General features: G+C 42.2%; 1 protein-coding gene and 1 long non-coding RNA gene across 25 annotated transcripts in view; one reads left to right on the top strand and one right to left on the bottom strand.

Annotated features, from left to right (window-relative positions):
- The window catches only part of TCF4 (transcription factor 4), a 336,832-nt gene that overhangs the window by 29,818 nt on the left and 290,417 nt on the right, over positions 1–16,597 (bottom strand). For 17 of the 24 annotated variants that reach the window (XM_036010176.1, XM_036010179.1, XM_036010175.1 and 14 more), the window contains 5 exons: positions 14,822–14,954; positions 6,944–7,011; positions 5,794–5,872; positions 3,087–3,163; positions 239–442 (listed from right to left, as the gene is read on the bottom strand). In XM_036010176.1, the coding sequence (XP_035866069.1) occupies positions 239–442; positions 3,087–3,163; positions 5,794–5,872; positions 6,944–7,011; positions 14,822–14,954 (561 nt within the window). The remainder of the gene's footprint in view (positions 1–238; positions 443–3,086; positions 3,164–5,793; positions 5,873–6,943; positions 7,012–14,821; positions 14,955–16,597) is intronic. The other 7 variants (XM_028524093.2, XM_036010190.1, XM_028524091.2 and 4 more) reach the window with 1 other exon arrangement.
- Positions 13,980–14,630, top strand: LOC118496935. The gene is made up of 2 exons (XR_004899491.1): positions 13,980–14,111; positions 14,143–14,630. It is a non-coding gene; the product is annotated as an uncharacterized LOC118496935 (long non-coding RNA).

Here is a 16,597-nt window from a genome sequence, read left to right as displayed (position 1 = left end):
TCTTTTCTTTTTTTGGAGGGGGCCAATGTGTTCTAAAACTAGACTGTGGCAATGGCTGCATAGCCCTGTGAATACACTGAAACACAGTGAATTGTAAACCTTACACAGGTGAATTGCACGTTAAGTGAATTATATCTCAATCGAACTGTTTTAAGATGATAAAAACAGAAGCGCTGGTATATAGTTGGAAGTCCAATTTTATACGCTAACTATGGAGTCTAAAAGTCTCATCACTTACCATGAGTGAATGTCTGTTGGCTGAAAGAAGACCGGTTCCATACCCTGAGCCCAGACCACCCATCGCTCCGTTATGAGACGGGCCAATGATGCCGTGCATGTCCCCGTGACCACCGGGCATCGCTGTGGATGGGCCCACTGCATGATTCCGGAGAACATGGATAGCATCATCCAGTCTTTCTAAACGATCTTCAATTCGGCTTTGCTGTTGGTTAAGAAAGGATGTGAAATTCAATGGTTTGAAACGCACGCATAGGTTACATAAGTAAAAGTTAAGTTGACACGAACTACACTTTGAGTTTCTAAATATGTTTCCAGTAAAGTTTATTTCCTTAAAATAATAAAAATAGTTTCCTTACTAGACAACTGGTGACAAATGTTAATACTATAATTCTAGTGTTATTTTTCATGAACAAAAAAAATTCAGTAATTCTTCCAGGACAATCTAATGTACGTGTGTTAAACTACATTGCATTAGCTTGAAATAATGTGGGCTACCTTTAGAAAAGAAAACATCATTGAATTCAAGTAACATTTTTGACAGGCATTGGTTAAAGATTTTTTTAAAAATTAATAATGGGAAAGTGATTTATTAATAGTTTGCCAATTAAATTATCTTTGTGAAAGCAAGATTTCCTTGGTCTCCTCTGTGATGTATGATACAGTGCTCAGTATTGAGTCAGGCACAGGTAAATGCACACAAACAGTAATGTCTTAAGTACTATCAATTTTCACTTGCGTCTCCTGCTTTCTATCTATTATCACCAGCTTGTGTGTGTATCTATCTACCTATCTACCTCTCTTTACACACACACACACACACACACACACACAGAAGGGAACAGGGCCTCAAAATGATTACAGAAAAAAAATTACAATAATTCTGTCCATCAAAGTGGTATGAGATTTCAAGACTGAAAAATACCAAAGATTTGAATTAATGTTCACCAGGGCCTTCAAAGTGATTGAGTGATTTCAAAGTCATTTCCATAGTGTAGGGTTCCCTCCCTTATACAAGTGCATTATACAATTAAAAACCAACTGAACTTTTGTTTTCGCCCTAGGCATTAGGACCCAACTTTCCTGCAACTAGCATAGATCAGGTCTATGCTATAGTTTTTGGTGAAGAAAGGGGACAAGTGGATGCGCCTTTGTTGTTTTCTTTTTCCAGTGTGATCAATAACGAAATCAAACAAACATGTGCACAGGGCTCTCCGGCGTGCACTTTAACATACACCATCCCACGGGGTCCTCACTGTACGTGAGCGAGGCAAGCAGGAAAGACAGTGTTATCCCTGCCAAACAGACGCGCAAATGAGACTCAAGGAAATTAAGTGAATTAATTAATCAGGGTCACATTGCCAGGAAACAGTAAAGTCAGGGCTGAAATTTAAGTCTTTTGACTTCAAATCTAATGCCTCTTTGTACTACATCATGCTACAATCCTCTTTGAGTTCCAATGGGCTGTGCGAACAGATGTACTAGCTCCACTCTATGAGAAAAACAATTTCAAATTATTCGATACTGACAGGAAGAATGTGTGTCTAATACAGTTAGTCTACGGTACAGAGCACTCTGATTTTGTGGGCTTTAGTGTTCGGGGACCTCCCCTAAACTCCCAGCTCGGCTACTAATGTGACCTTGGAAAAGTTACTAACATTTTTGAGTCTACACTTCTTAATTTATGAAAATGGGAATGAATATACATGCACTTCCAAGTGCAAGTGTAAGCATGAAAAGAAATAATACATGTGCCTACCATCCCTTCTGGCTCACGGGTTCCTGGTGGAGAGAGCAGGGTGTGCTGGCAGACCCCCTCTTGAGTGGTGAGAACTCAGAGAACTGAAGCAGCAGTTCTCAACCACAAACCCAGCCTTTGCAGTTTTACAGTTGGATAAAACCCGGTTTTGATAGCTGGGTCCAAAGGAACAACTGACGGAGGTCGCCGTTTACAACCACCATGGATCACCTGGACGCAGGCTGCAGGTTCACTGGGCTGCGTGGGCAGCGCGTACGTCGTCTGCCCTGTGGCTGCCTTTAGCGGCCCAAATGCACAGCTGGAGGATTCGCACACCACAGTGAGGAAGGGCACAATGAAGGGGGAAATGCACCTTTGTGTTTTAATTTTTAGATTTTCCTTAATTGAAGTGGTAAGCCAGAAAAGAAGGAAGGAAACCCCGGATAGCTGACAAGACGTTAATTCAGATGGATAGACAAGTCTGTGCCTTCTTCCACGGTGCATCCAAGTCATGGGCGACCAAGGGGGAAATGTGAAAAGACTAAAGAGTCACTTGCTGCCTCCTCTCTCATTTGATTCATAAACAGTCTCGACATGGCACAGAGCAGTGGTGTTTCACGCACATCTCCAGCCCCATCACTGCGAGTTAAGAAAGGCTCGTGTGTCAGACACGGAACCATATACTTATAGTATTAATTAAATGTACACAAATTTTCAGCTATTCCCTATTGGAAGAGCAGAGATGTAACGATATGACTAGATTTCTATGAGAACCGCAGTGAACCAGGAAACAGATTTCTTGTTCCACGGTCAAGAGAAGAACTCTGAACTTGCTATTCTGGAAAGTAGAGCAGGGATATATAGAATCTTCAAGTGTTCCAGCTGTACAGCTTAGCTGGAACTTCAGCAGTTTCATATTAGAGAAGTTATTTCATTAATGACAGGGCTCTTTTCCCCAAATGGGAAGGGGGCCATTATCATTCCAGGATTTTTAGCAGCATCTGAGTTTCAATCTACACACAGGAACAAGCATAGTCTAAACTTGGAGAGTGAACTAGAAAAAAAAAAGGTCCAAAAGCAGCTAGGGCGGAGATGAGCAGACGAGACTTACCAAAGAGTGTAAGGGTCCTTCATAATTAGGAGACGATGAGGCCTGCCCTCCGTTTCTGGACCAAACAGCTGTGCCTGCTGATATTAAAATGGGAATTACCATGCAATCTATATAATCTTAAAACTAATCTCACCAACATGTTAAACAGTTCTTTTAGAAACAGCAATGTTGATTTCCATTGGACAATAAGGTAAATATGTGTAAACTTCCCACACAAGAATTCTGGGGCCAGGAAAACATTTGAAATGTGAAACATGAAGACTTTACACAGACTCAGAATTCTCTCAAGCTTCCTCCTAAAAGGAGGAATTTTAGCCGGGAAGTGTTCCTTGATAGAAAGCCGTCACTGCAAAGTCAAGGTCCTTTTCAGAGCACAGACGGGGGCTTTAGTTACATCTTCATGCAAGGTCAGTTTGTTAAGCCAAATTCTCTCGCCAATGAAACACAGCTTTGCTACTTGTTATTAAAATGATCCTTGAGAAGCAATAAGCCTTCAGAAACTTTTTAAGGAAATGAGATTAGTTGGCAGTGATCCACCAAACCAGAAATTTAAAAACTCAACATAACAACGGTCCTAAGTAGCTCTTCCAAAGCGAATAATTTTTTTATGATTCACTAAACTTGCAGGTAAAGAAAGATTCCTTCTATAATAAATATTACATGTCTAATCTCCCACTTTTAAGTTTAAAATAATACAAACTCGGTACAGAAAATAAATAATTCAAGATTTCTCCCTGAAATCTCATGCTCCAACACAGTTATCACTTTAAATATTCATTCTTCCTGTCGTTTCTGGGTGTGCATGTGTGTGTATTTTTATGCTAAATAAAAATAGAATATTTTGTTCAATTACTTTCGGTGACAGAATCTGGACAGAGCTATCGGTGTGAAAATAGCAATCTGTCCCCATATTTACATCTTCATAAGGTTCTTCCTTGCTAACACACGCTCTTTCTCTATGGACTACCAGGACCCCCAAAGTGGCCTTGTTTCTGTGTCTGCCACAGAGAGCGTACTGCTCAGGTTTAGGTTATTTGGGGAGCTTTCTGGAATGATTTCTGCATCATAATATGCCACTCCCCTGATGAGCCTAAGGGTGGAGTGGCGGAGCGGTGAGCTCTGAATCTGTCTGTGCTCCCTTATTGTTACAGATGTAACCTCAGCAAGCCACATGGTCTTCCTGCGCCTTGTACCCTCATCTGTAAAAGCCAAGTAGACTAAAATACTGCATTTTGCTGTGTATGAGGCACACCCATGATTCTGTGTGTATTACACACTGGATTATCTTACCCATTATTATACCTGTTATATGTAATCATTATACCCATGTAAAAGTCACTCCTTTTTCCCTCAAAAATTTGGGCAAAAAAGTGTGCATTATACATGACAACATACAGTAGTTGCTCTCAAGCTTTACTGGACTCCAGAATTTTTTTCCAAATTATAAAACAGACAAAACCGGAGTTGCTCTGCTTGAAATGGGGAACTTGGAGCTCTCCCTGCGCAGCCTCCCCCCCGCATCACGAGCACCGCTGGGCCAGATGCTGTCTCGAACCTTCTCTGGTACTGGACATTGAGGCCTGTGATCATTGTCCAGAGCCTACCAATGTGGTACTGAACCTAACGATTCAGAACTTTCCTTTCCTTTCCTTTTCGGTCACTGGGAAAGTTTCCCCACTATTCCATTATATGTCGTCTCCGTTTCTTTCCAGGTTCAACTCTGTCTCTCTGGACACTGGACTTAAGTGCCCAGCTAGCCCTTTCTACTCTGCCAGTGGAGGCTGGAAAGGCTGATATTAAATCCCACCTACCATGGCCATCACTCAGACAGCTTTGCAGGAGTCGGAAAGTTCCCATCTCCACCAGGGAAGCCAGGTTATAATGGGCCATGTGAGTGCTGCATGCGGAGAGTAATATATGGAAGGAGGGGGCAACATTCAGGCAAGCGACTCCGCTATAAATTACAGTTAAGGTCAGGTTTCAATCAGGTACAGATGTGATTTAGAAGCCACCTGTCCCCCTTCCAAAGAGCAGAGACAGGCACCAGACAGGGCCCTCTGGAAGCATTTACACGGGAAGGGCAATGAGCCTTTTAAATGGACCTCTGAGAAGTGAGATGCTTTACTAACATAATTTAAGAACTTACAATTGTATTATTTGAAGCTGTAGGTCATATAATGGGTTATTTTTAAAGGCAAACACCCCCTTTTTTTACTCCACACACTTGCTTCGCAATTTATTTACAAGATTATTAGTTTTCCTGAAACATCCCAATGACACGATCTTCAAAGAGAAAATTTGGAAAGTCTAAAATGTCTGTTGGAAATGATCCTTTTGAATAATCTCTACTTGATGATTGTGTTGATCATATTCATGACTACATTCACTGCCTTTTCGCTTCTGAGATGTCTTATTGGAGTGTTTTTCCATTGAGTATCTTCTGGAGAGCTGGGGAAAGCTTAAGAAATAAGTTTTCTATATGTCTATATATTTTAAAAACATCTAATCTTTAAGACAAGTTTTGAGTGTGAATAGCTGTGCCCTCACATGGGAGTCTGGCTCTCCCACTGCCTTCTGTCTGTCTGCTGGGAATGTTCTGTTGGGAGCTCCAGGAGGGAGTGCGTTTCCACCACCCAGAGCAGGGAGTCTAACAGGGCAACCGCTCTCACTAGCGGGCAGGACGGTGGCATGAAAGTCGGCACAGTACCTGAGAGAGAGGGAGGAGAGCCAACGGGAGTTGAAGGGTTTGATGAAAAACTGTTGTTGGTGTGATCTGGAGAATAGATCTTAAAACAATGGGGAGAAAAGAAAACAAGCCCTCATTATTAGGAACAAATAATCAATAGTTTTGTAAATTACAAAGTGTCAATGCAATTCATTTAAAAATGACAAGTTACAAAACAATCACTTGAATTTTTCAAAGTCAGAATTATTGAGGTCCTGTAAGACAGCTGGAAAAGAACTGGTCTGGAGGTCAGCAGACGAGAGTTCTAGTCCTCTCTTCCCATCTCCTCCAAGGGCTGCGTGGCTGGCTGGGAGCAGGCCACTGAGACGCACCGGGACTCCCTCTGCCTCCACGGGACACGTCAGACCGTCTCATCTCTAAGACTGCTGTCCAACTCCTTCACCACAGTGAAGGCATTTGATTCCAAGATGGAAAATACTTAGATTAAATAGAAACTTCTACTTGGTCAAAAATGCTGACATAAATCAAACATACTTTATGCTCCTGACGGCAAGGAAAAGAACAACTGAAGAGATAAAAGGTTAGGGCAATGAAACTCCACTCACATTTGCAAATGACTGTGTTTAGCTTTTGAAGACACACCAAGTACACTCCCTCACACAAATAAGGTGTGCCATTTGTCACCAGCGAACAGGCAGGGCATGGTCAAGTCTAGCCTCTTGGCAGTGGGCAGTCGAAGCAGAAGAGGTGAGTCCCCAGGTGCCAAACGTGATCATTTCTCACGGACCTCAGCTCCCATGGTCTTTTGTGTTTTTTTTAATGCCTTTTCCAAAGTGTGTTAGAATTGCCCCTTGCAAAGTCAGTCTTAGTGGGTCAATGAGCGCCCGTAGGACTTTAGAGAAAAATGGGAACTCAGGATGGAAAACCTATACCCCCAGCAGCCCTGAGAATATCCACGGACCCGTAACTGAGGAGCGCGTGGCCCCGATGGGAGGAGACACGATGGGAGAGGCCAGTCATGCACTCAAAGAAATTATGCAAGCAAGCCAGCACTTCCAAAATCAAAGCTATTCGCCATTCATTTTCTGAAATTCCAAATGTCCACATCTGATGAAAGTTCAGCCCTCTAATACAATGCCACATGTGAAGCCCAAGGTCAATATTTCCTCACCGAAGCGAGTGCCTTCCCCAGAGCATCTCCAGTCTGGGAGCTGCCTGCCGCCCCGCTTCCTCTGTTTGCTGCAAAAACAAAAGGCAGAGTATGAGAAACCAGGCAGTGAGACGCCTGACAATTTTCTATTCCTGGTCCATTTACTCACAATTTAATTGCATTTTTAATGCTAATTATGACACATTAATCTTTAATTAGCATTAATTTGTTTGCTGAGGTAGATGTCAAATATATTCATGTTACATTTTTTACAGATAAAATATAAACCTGACACCTTGGTTTAAAGATGAAGTGTTTTAGTTGCTATTACCTTCCACTTTACTTAGAGTGGTGAGTGGGGAATGATGGTCCACTGGTAAAAAGTATACAGTACTTTCAGATCTCTGGAGTTCTCTCAGTTTGGCTTTTTAAAATATTTTAGATAGCCAATTAAATTCTCCTCATGCATAATTTACACCTCTAAAAAACATGATACGTCACAAAAGGGGTACTCTACTGAATGTTCCAAAGTAAACAAATTTTTTAAAAAATCTATAACAGGCCTAGCTTTCCAGGAGAGAAAATACTTTTAATATTTTAAGTAACACATTGTCCACATATTTAAACTAAACTTAAAAAAAGTTGAACTGCTATGCTGCTCAAAGTCAGTATGGTCTCAAATTCTGGAGATAATATCAGTCTACATAATCATGAAGCTGTATCTCCATCTTAAACACTGCTATTTTTAGCTACAAAAGAAATGAACAGAGAGTACTATTAATAAAAAGATACCGAATCTAGTATATAACGTGAAGCCAGCTCTGTGTAGAATCTAGGCTTTGAGGTAATCTGCCTGCATAAAATGGTCCGGCCGGTGTCCTTCTGAGGCCATCGGCACCCACACAATGCCTACACATGACATGCTATATTTATGAAGGCCTCGCCGGTAGCAAATTGGCAAAGTATTGAAATAAAGCCCATTAAACTCCAGGGGAAGCTATTTTTCAATATTTCGTGAAGTAAGATAAAGAACTCTTGAAGCCACTGATCAATCCAAGCAAAACTTTATTACACAAATCATTTTTTAAAAAATTTGCAGGCCTATCCTTGACCCAAGAGAAGCAGCCTTCCTGGCAAACATGTCCTCGACTTCCAGATCTGTGAAGCGGAGGAGAGGTCGGCTCTCCAGTGGTCAAATTGTCCGCTTCTCTGCGTTATGATTTCACTCTCTTGACCTCCGCGTAGCACAGTAAAATTATGCTTTGCTATTTTTATATACGTGCATGCTGGATATGTCAGTTAGATAAACTTTTGATGTGTGTTTTATTTGGTTAACAAAACCCATACCTATATGCATGTATTACTAAAACTGAAAGAACACTGGTATGTGTTAAAAAAAAATACAGTCACATTCGGACATTCTTTTCGATATCACAAATTCACATTAAATACATATCATTATGAGTAGCTGACATTGTCCTAGAAGAAGTGAAGCTATAATCTGTAATTTTGAAATTTGAAATTAAAAGGCTTGTCTCTGTAGGTTATTAGACTAAGGATTACACGCAGAAGGGAATTCTTTGAAATGAGGTTCTGACAGCACAGCGAGCTAATAGAAGAAACTTACAGATACCAAGGGTATTAAAAATACTTAGCACAAGAAGAAGTAAATGAAATTTTATCTGGTGTGAAAAGTATTGATCGCTGCATTAAGGAGGGTTTTCTTTTTTAAATAAAGGCAATTCTAAAGAGAAAATAACAGAAAGCGCTAACATTTCTTCAGCCTGTATTACCACAATGTTTCAGGGCAATTTTCTATACAAATTTTTGTAGAAGTAACATTATCATATATACCTAAAAATGAGATTTATCAGTCAAAACAATCTGTGATTTCTGCTTGATTAGAGAACAGATCTTCATGATATGTAAGTTCCCAGCCACAGTGGAAAAATTACATTATCTAAAAAAGAACTGAAACCCAGATAGGACAAGACAATTACAGATAGAATGCGCTACCACAATGTCTTTCAAAAGATGAATTCTTCCTTTGAACAACTTTAAAATGAAGATAAAAAGTGTTTAAAACTACTTTTTCATGAAACCAAAGCGACAGAATTGAAAACCAGTATTTTAGGAATATTAAAAAAGTTTATTACCTAGAGCATAAAAAAGCACACTTTACAAGAGACAAGATACGATCATTATGATCGCTTTCATGCTAGACTTTGTGTGAGGTGCCTGCTACATGGAGGGAGACATTAGGACCTCGGAAGTAGAATAAAAATCAGAACCAACTCCTTACCTCATGTTGTCATAAAAATGATTCAGAAGACTAAAATGTTACCCATGGAAGCCACTCTCAAAAACAGACTATTTCTATTTTTTCAACTGGAGCCATCCTACCTTGCGGCAGCTGGAGAGCCCAGCCCAAGGGCTTAAATTTCAAAGGCGTTCACTGGGGCCAGTTTGCCCTTTCGCTCGGAATGCCTTTTGTTCTGTTCCAGGAAACGTTGGGGAAGACACATTTTCAAGAGTCCCTCAATATGTTAAGCTGCATGGGTCCTTCTGTTCAAGAGTTCTCTTTTTATTTGTGTGACTGATATGTCAAAGGGCATAAATAATCAGGAAGTGAATACATTATTAATTCTCAAAGGTATAATTTCTCTTATATTGAGTAATGGGTCATGTTTAGCAGAACGCACTTCTAATTAAAATTAGAGCCACCTTTGTGGCTCTAACGCAACAGGACTTGACTGCCACTCTAGGCCTGATTTTTGGGTCAACTCCTATTATTAGCAATTACCCAGTGCCCATAGAACAGAAATAAAGATAAAAAAGATTGCCTGTACTTGGTAAAGACTGGGTTGATTGATTTCTTAAGTTATTTTAACTCTAATCAATTTCTCTTGCTCAAGAGAAAAAAGAATCAGTCTCTTAGCAGGGCTGTAAAATAACTGTGAGCGGGAGATGAGCAGTGATTGCGAGGAGCTGTGATTCTGGAGGGGGGTTCCACGCTGCCAGCCCCTGCCCCGCCCCCCTCCAGCGTCGTTCAGACGGCTAGAGCCCAGGTGCTACTGCTGGCTAGAAGGCGGAGCAGAAACAAAGGATTCCGTAGGTGGGGCTGCGCGTTGGACCACCCTCAGAACACACCCTGAGCAGAGCACCAGGGTGAGGGGCACCTGGGGATCAGCTAGGGACACAGACCGTGGACAATATGCTGCCCCTTCACGGCACACCCATAACCTCGGGCTGGGAGCACCATGGAGATACAAAAGGAAAGAGAGGTGTAATTACGGTGTGTTTGCCTCAAGGAAGATGACTGCTTTGACATTTTATTAAATATTAGCAAACTACTAGAAGCAGCAGAGCAATGCCATGAGTTTGTCTATACAGACGACGAAAGAAGGAGCCCTCTCCAGCGCTTATGCTACATATGCTTTTAGAGTTAACACTAAAATATAAGCTACGATGTACTACTTTTTAGCAGGAGGCATTTCTAGGAATTCAGGGGGAGAGCTGGGCCCCATGACCGTGCGCAGGAAATGGACTAGAAGATGTAAATCAAACTGGTCTATTGCTTTCTGCCAGTGGTCTTTGTAACCACGATGCCATACCACTGCTGGATAAAATGCACATACTCTTCTGCTACGTGCCTGTCCACTACCCACCCAACTGCATCTCAAGGCTCAAATTCTTATAAAAGACCAAGTGAATCTCATGTGACTATTCTCATAATAAAATTACTGGGAAACCAAGTCCTCAAAGGGAAATGGGCATGTTTCTGCTGGGAAAGCCACACACTCAAGTGCATCGTGGGTACAAACAAGTTATCAGAAGTGAAAGCTGTAAGCCAGATTAACTCAGGAACCAGAGAGATATTCCAGGATAATCTTTAGCATATGTTGTATTAAATGCAGCTTGGTTGTCTGTTTCTTCAACACTGGTTTGAGGTTAAAAACATGAGAAATGCCATGTATTAGAAAGCAGGCCCGTTAAAGACTATAATAAAACAATAATAGTTTGCACAACCATTATGTTAGTTGTATGCTCTATTCCCTCCTAGGGGAAGCGAGGTGTCTAGTCCCAAACCACAAGAGGACACACCGTGGGAATGTACAGGAGTGGTGTCTCCTGGTCGGGAACAGAGGCACTCTCCGCAGAGTCGCAGGGGACTGTACACAGTAGGCACCCTCTCAATGCTTTCGATCAGGAAGGACTATGGCACGTCGCAGGTAGGGAGGAAATATGTATGTAACAGAATGTATATGGCTGTATCTTCTACATTTCTACCCTCTATAGCTGGTATCTAACAACTTACTACACTTCTTTTTCTGTATGCAAGGTTACTCATCTGTGGAGACATTGGACTCTAATGCTTCTGAGACACATCTAGCAATATAATGTTGGAAAGATCGTAGGCATAAAGTTTTAAGGATTCTGGTAGTGCTAATCCTGAAGCCCCCAAACCTTAGTTTCTCTCCTTAGTTTGGTACCGCATCGGTTAAACTACTACGAAACCATGCTGTGTCCCATGCATTATATTCATATAGTTCTAGGGTGCTTAAAAGATCCCTCTAATTCAGAAATGTCTAGTGTAATCTCCAGAGTTTGCTTGCAAGGCTTCAGAGAAAAGTAGTGAATGGTGTGTAGTAAGTAAAATATTTCCTCTACAACACTCTCAAAAATCCATGGATGAATGTGTCAGTAAAAAAAAAAAATTCTGTCATTAATATAATCTCAGTAAGCTCTATCCTTCTTCAGGGTTTCTCGAAAAATGATAATGGGAATTAAAGGGCAAAACCCCCAAGAAACAATGGTCATTGTTCCAAGCAAAATACAAGGAATCCAAGACTTCAGTGAGCAACTTTCATCTTTGAGATGCAGAGACTAGAACCAGAGGCAAAGGAGTCTGGTCCAGAGAGGTTGCCCTCTGAGAGTTCTAGAGTGCATATCCCACTCCACACGCATTTTCTTTTCCCAGGATCCATCCAGGATTATCGCTGACCACCAGGAAGATACATCATAATGGGAAACCGAGAAATGGGACAATGATATTTTGCACTGAAAAAGCAGCTTCCTAAGACACCAATATTGTTTATGAAAAGACTGCACTGCCCTGCAACTTTACACCAAGAAAACTTGAAAAATGTGATGCCCACGTGTTAGCGCTTGGACCCCATTCTTACAGCATTAGTATTGCTTACAGCCATTTTTTACAGAATCCTGTGTGTAATCTCAAACATGTGTCAGGCTATGTGTTCCCTATTTACCAATTATTTAATTAGCTCTGTTTGTTCTTTGCGATACAGGCAATGTACTATTTCTTTATTTCCTGCATTTCAGAATGAGTGAGTATATGCCAAATATTTTCAAGTCTACAGATGTATCCCATTAATCCACAGTGTTTGCTAGGGAAGTATTACTAACAGAAAAGAAACCTTCTCTTTTCCTTACACAGACACGCTGCCATCCCTGACTTCTACCTCACTCTGAAAACTGAGCCAAAGCCTAAGAGAAGTAAAGTGCGAAGAAACTCGAGCCGCTGGATACTGTGCGGCACTGGCGCTTACTATCGTATCTACATTTTCCTCTGCATGTTAATTGAAGGAATCAGAGGACGTATTTTAAGGGAAAACGTATTTTAAGGGAGGACATATTTTAGGGGAGTAATCCTAGAGTAACAACTGCATTTATGCAAGTTAATAAAGTTCTGTTCTTCCAAAAAGCTGAATTACCATGTCTACTTACTTCCCAAAAAGATGATAAAGCTTTCTCGCATTCTAGACTTTGACAAGTACACTCATGATTATGGAATAATTTGTGTTACAATGTTTTTCCTAAAAAAAATTCCTTTTCTGGGTTCCCCAGACTCACACCTTTCCCTTTTAAAATGATAGCTTCCTTATTATTACCTAAACCCTCCCTCCACTAGAGCAGGCCCCTCCAGTCTGTCACCAGTCAAGGCCGCCGTGAGCCTACAGCTGCACCCCGCTCGGGCCAACTGCAGCTGAGCAGCCATCCCTGTTCATCGATGAGCTGACGTTGAGCCAACCGGCATGACCAAAGCAAACCTCATTACCACGGACGGACTTCGCTGTTATGCTACCCACAGCTCATGGAGAACCTGTATACCATCTCCTAGTGTCTTTCTTCCCAAGTCCACTGCCCGTCTCCCCGGAAGACTGTTTTGCAAATTAATGAACAAAGCTTTTTTTTTTCAAACAGTGCCTAAGTATGTTTTCCTGAACTCGAGCTCTTGCTCCACCTTTACACCTTCCTAAAAAAGAAAATGAGTCAAACCACAAGTAGACAGGAAATCTGCCATGTAAGAGGATGAATGACCGGTCACCCTTCTTCATAGCCAGACCCCGTGACTGCAGAAAGGGGCTTTCCATGTGCCAAACCGCACTGAAGTGAAATATGCTTTTCTCACTCTTTCAGTTCTGCACTTCTTTCTTCTTGTTTTTCAAATCTGCCAAAACTGCATTGATAGCTACAAAACTTCCCCCATGCGACCTCTGTCCACAGCCCTCCAAGGTCAAACTGATGCAACAGATTTGTAGAAGCTTGGTTATAAAAAGTTACAGAAATGGAAGCTCCTAAAGTTGCTTCATAACGAGACATGATAGCAAAGGGCTGCAAGACGGACCGTCTCAAGTGTGAAATACAATATTGAATAAAACAGGGAGTGTACTATTTAGGCAAGATTATATTTGCAACATTTCAAAATACATTTTTATCAAAAACTCTCCCACATAAGTGATTCATACTACTTTCCCAAGTTCTATAAACCAGAGAAAATGATTCTGTCACATGTTCTTCTCTCTAAAACATAGAGAGCATTCTCGCCAGTGACCCACCGGAGTCATCGTAAGGCCCAGCAAGGTATGGGCTTGAGCCAGAACTTGGTTTGGGTTTGCATCATGTGGAGGGGAATATAGTGGCAGCATAGGATGCTGCGAAATGATTACAAGCTCTAAATCTGAAAAGATTGAGCTGGTGACCGGTGAGGTCTGAGGTTTTCGCAGGGCCCTGGAGCATGGGGCTGAGTGATGAATGACAAGGATGGTTGACAAAGGCCACTGGCCATGTAGGCCAGTTCAGAAGAGGGTGCCTTCCTCCTCCCTAACTTGAACTCTTTCTTCCCTGGGCAGCTGGACACCCTGCCAGCTCTTCCCGCGAGGTGAGCGTGGCGGGGGACATGCCTGGCCCAGGGAGAGGACGGCAATGGACAGAGTGAAAAACGAGAGGAGGCGGATGGCTTGGTTCTTTGGCGGGGCCATTCTGCTTGGGCCTTAACTCGTTTTGTACATTTACTTGAGGAAAACAGCAAGTAACGCCTGGCCCACGGATGCCCAGCCCTCTCCTGTCCTGCGAGTGAACGGACATGGCTTCCCCGCTGAGCGCCCCACAGTGAGGCGAAGCTCACGGGGTGACGCCTGCTCGCCCGTGAATCTCACACGAGCCAGTCTTCAGAAGACTGTGGCGTGGCGTGGCTCCGAGCAGAGCACAGTGACCCAGTCGGGAAGTGGTCCCCAGCTACTATTACGGGCAGTTATGCCCTTTATCTCATCAGCCTTCACTGGCTCGTCTTCGCAAGGTTCCCTTCGCTTGCTGTTTGAAGCACGAGAAGCAAGGCGGTCTTGGTGCATGTAAACCCTTGTTCAGTCTAATTGCAATAGACAGAAGAGCCAAATTTGTTTCTTGTGGGAAAAAAAATGTGATCATGGTCAAGCCAATGACTATTTCTGTTTGGTTCATTCGCTTGTTCATTCAGGTACAGGACAAATATTTGTTGCCCGACTGCTCTCCCGTTATGAGAGGAAAAAGAGGTCATTCACTCTTAACCCTGGCGCTGCCTGCCCTGCCGGCATCAGAACCGGCATTGCGAAGACTCACCCATTATGCTGTCGGTCCCGTTGGCGGGGGGCGTACAGGACGAGGTGCTGTAATGGTTGGTGCCGCTGCGGTGGAACGTGGACATTGGAGGAAGACTGGAGTTGATGTCTGCGGAGGAGTGGGATGGGTAGCTCTGTGGCGAGAAGCACAAAGAGGAGCACATTCTCAACCATGAAATACTGAGTGGGTGCGTTTTTTAATACTCCTTTCGGAACTCTTCATTCTGTGATAGAGAAAGCCCTTAGGATTTCAAAATATCCAAGAACACATCTTGGTCAGATCTGACAGCCTTCATTTTTCAAATAATAAAATAAAAGGACACATATTTGGTTTGGGTTTGCATCATGTGGAGGGGAATATAGTGGCAGCATAGGATGCTGCGAAATGATTACAAGCTCTAAATCTGAAAATTACTGCTTAAAAGCATCCCTGTGTCTTCAGCAGCATAATTGAGCATTGCTACTATTATTTTTTGTACGGCCTATTGAGGAAGTAAGGCAGATTCTATGATATGATGAATAAAACAACCCTGTCGTGATCCACAGGGTTTACATTACACTTCACCCTGACCTTCTGGACATGAAATGGCGAAGAGTAACCATTAACCAGTCTCAGCCCTTTTTCCTGCCAAATTGGATCATCTTTCTGAACTCCAGCAAGAACAAAATGATAAATGAACAACTTAAAAAGTGCTCATGATTTGATACGAGTATGTCTCCAGAGCATCAATACGTAAAGCCTTAACTCAATGACTAGGCTGAGTTAAACCGGAACAAATGAACTGAGAGTAACTATTTGACTCCTTACTTGGTGTGCCCTCTCTGCTAGCAATCTACCATATCACTGACTGTGAAAGGAGATTGTCTTTACAGAATCATTTGGTTTAAGGCTTGGCTTTGAGTTTGATTATTGTACCAGTTGTCCAAATAAGCTGCTTTCCTTGGGGCGTATCGCAGTGCCTGCAAGGTTGGCCAATTAGGTGCCAGCCCATCTGCTTGGAGATGAGATCACTAGGAGGGTCACAGTAATTTACAGAAAAACACCGAGCTATCTTCCCATTCAAGGCAGTTAGTAGCTTAAAACGTTGTTCTAACAGACATCTGAATGCATTACAGACATGTAAAGGAAAACATTTAAGCTAAAATAGACCTTTTCCTTATATGTGTTATATTAATGGGCCACGGTTCTTTGTTATACGATTACTGGATAGTCCGTTAATATCGTTCAATATGAAATTGAGACGGAAATGGTGCTCACAGGCAGAGGTGCTTCAAGTCCGGGTGTCTTGGCATTTTCTTTTATTTTGAGGGGCCCACCTTACATTTACCTCCTCCTTGATGATTCTTTACTACTTCCAGCTCTTCCAAGATCTTTTCTCTCTCCACCCCTAATGAACTTACCTTCTGCACTGTGCCACTTAATAACTACATGCTGCCTTCCATTGCTTTCTCTTTCCAATGCATCTCTCTCTGTGCTGTAAACTCACTGAAGGGAGGGGAAAGGGCTTGTACCTCTGCATCCTAGAACTTACTGCTGAGTGCTGAACACATAATTATCCTACATGCTCAGTGAACAACTGGTTACCCATTAGCCTTTAATAAAGAGTGGACTGATATACTAGCTATGTGAGAGATAATGAAAATGTCTGGAAAATGAAACAATACTTCAGAGCCAAGTCTGCCACTGCCTTGCCTTTGAAGACACTACTTCTGTCCACTCAGAACAGTCCGAATGGAAGGCTGACTCCAGGGAAGAAGTTGACACGCTGCCCTTAAA

The sequence above is a fragment of the Phyllostomus discolor genome, chromosome 9 (assembly GCF_004126475.2).
Source record: "Phyllostomus discolor isolate MPI-MPIP mPhyDis1 chromosome 9, mPhyDis1.pri.v3, whole genome shotgun sequence".
Classification (NCBI taxonomy): Eukaryota; Metazoa; Chordata; class Mammalia; order Chiroptera; family Phyllostomidae; genus Phyllostomus; species Phyllostomus discolor.
Note: the sequence above shows the minus strand (reverse complement) of the source record. Positions and strands in the feature narration are given on the sequence as shown.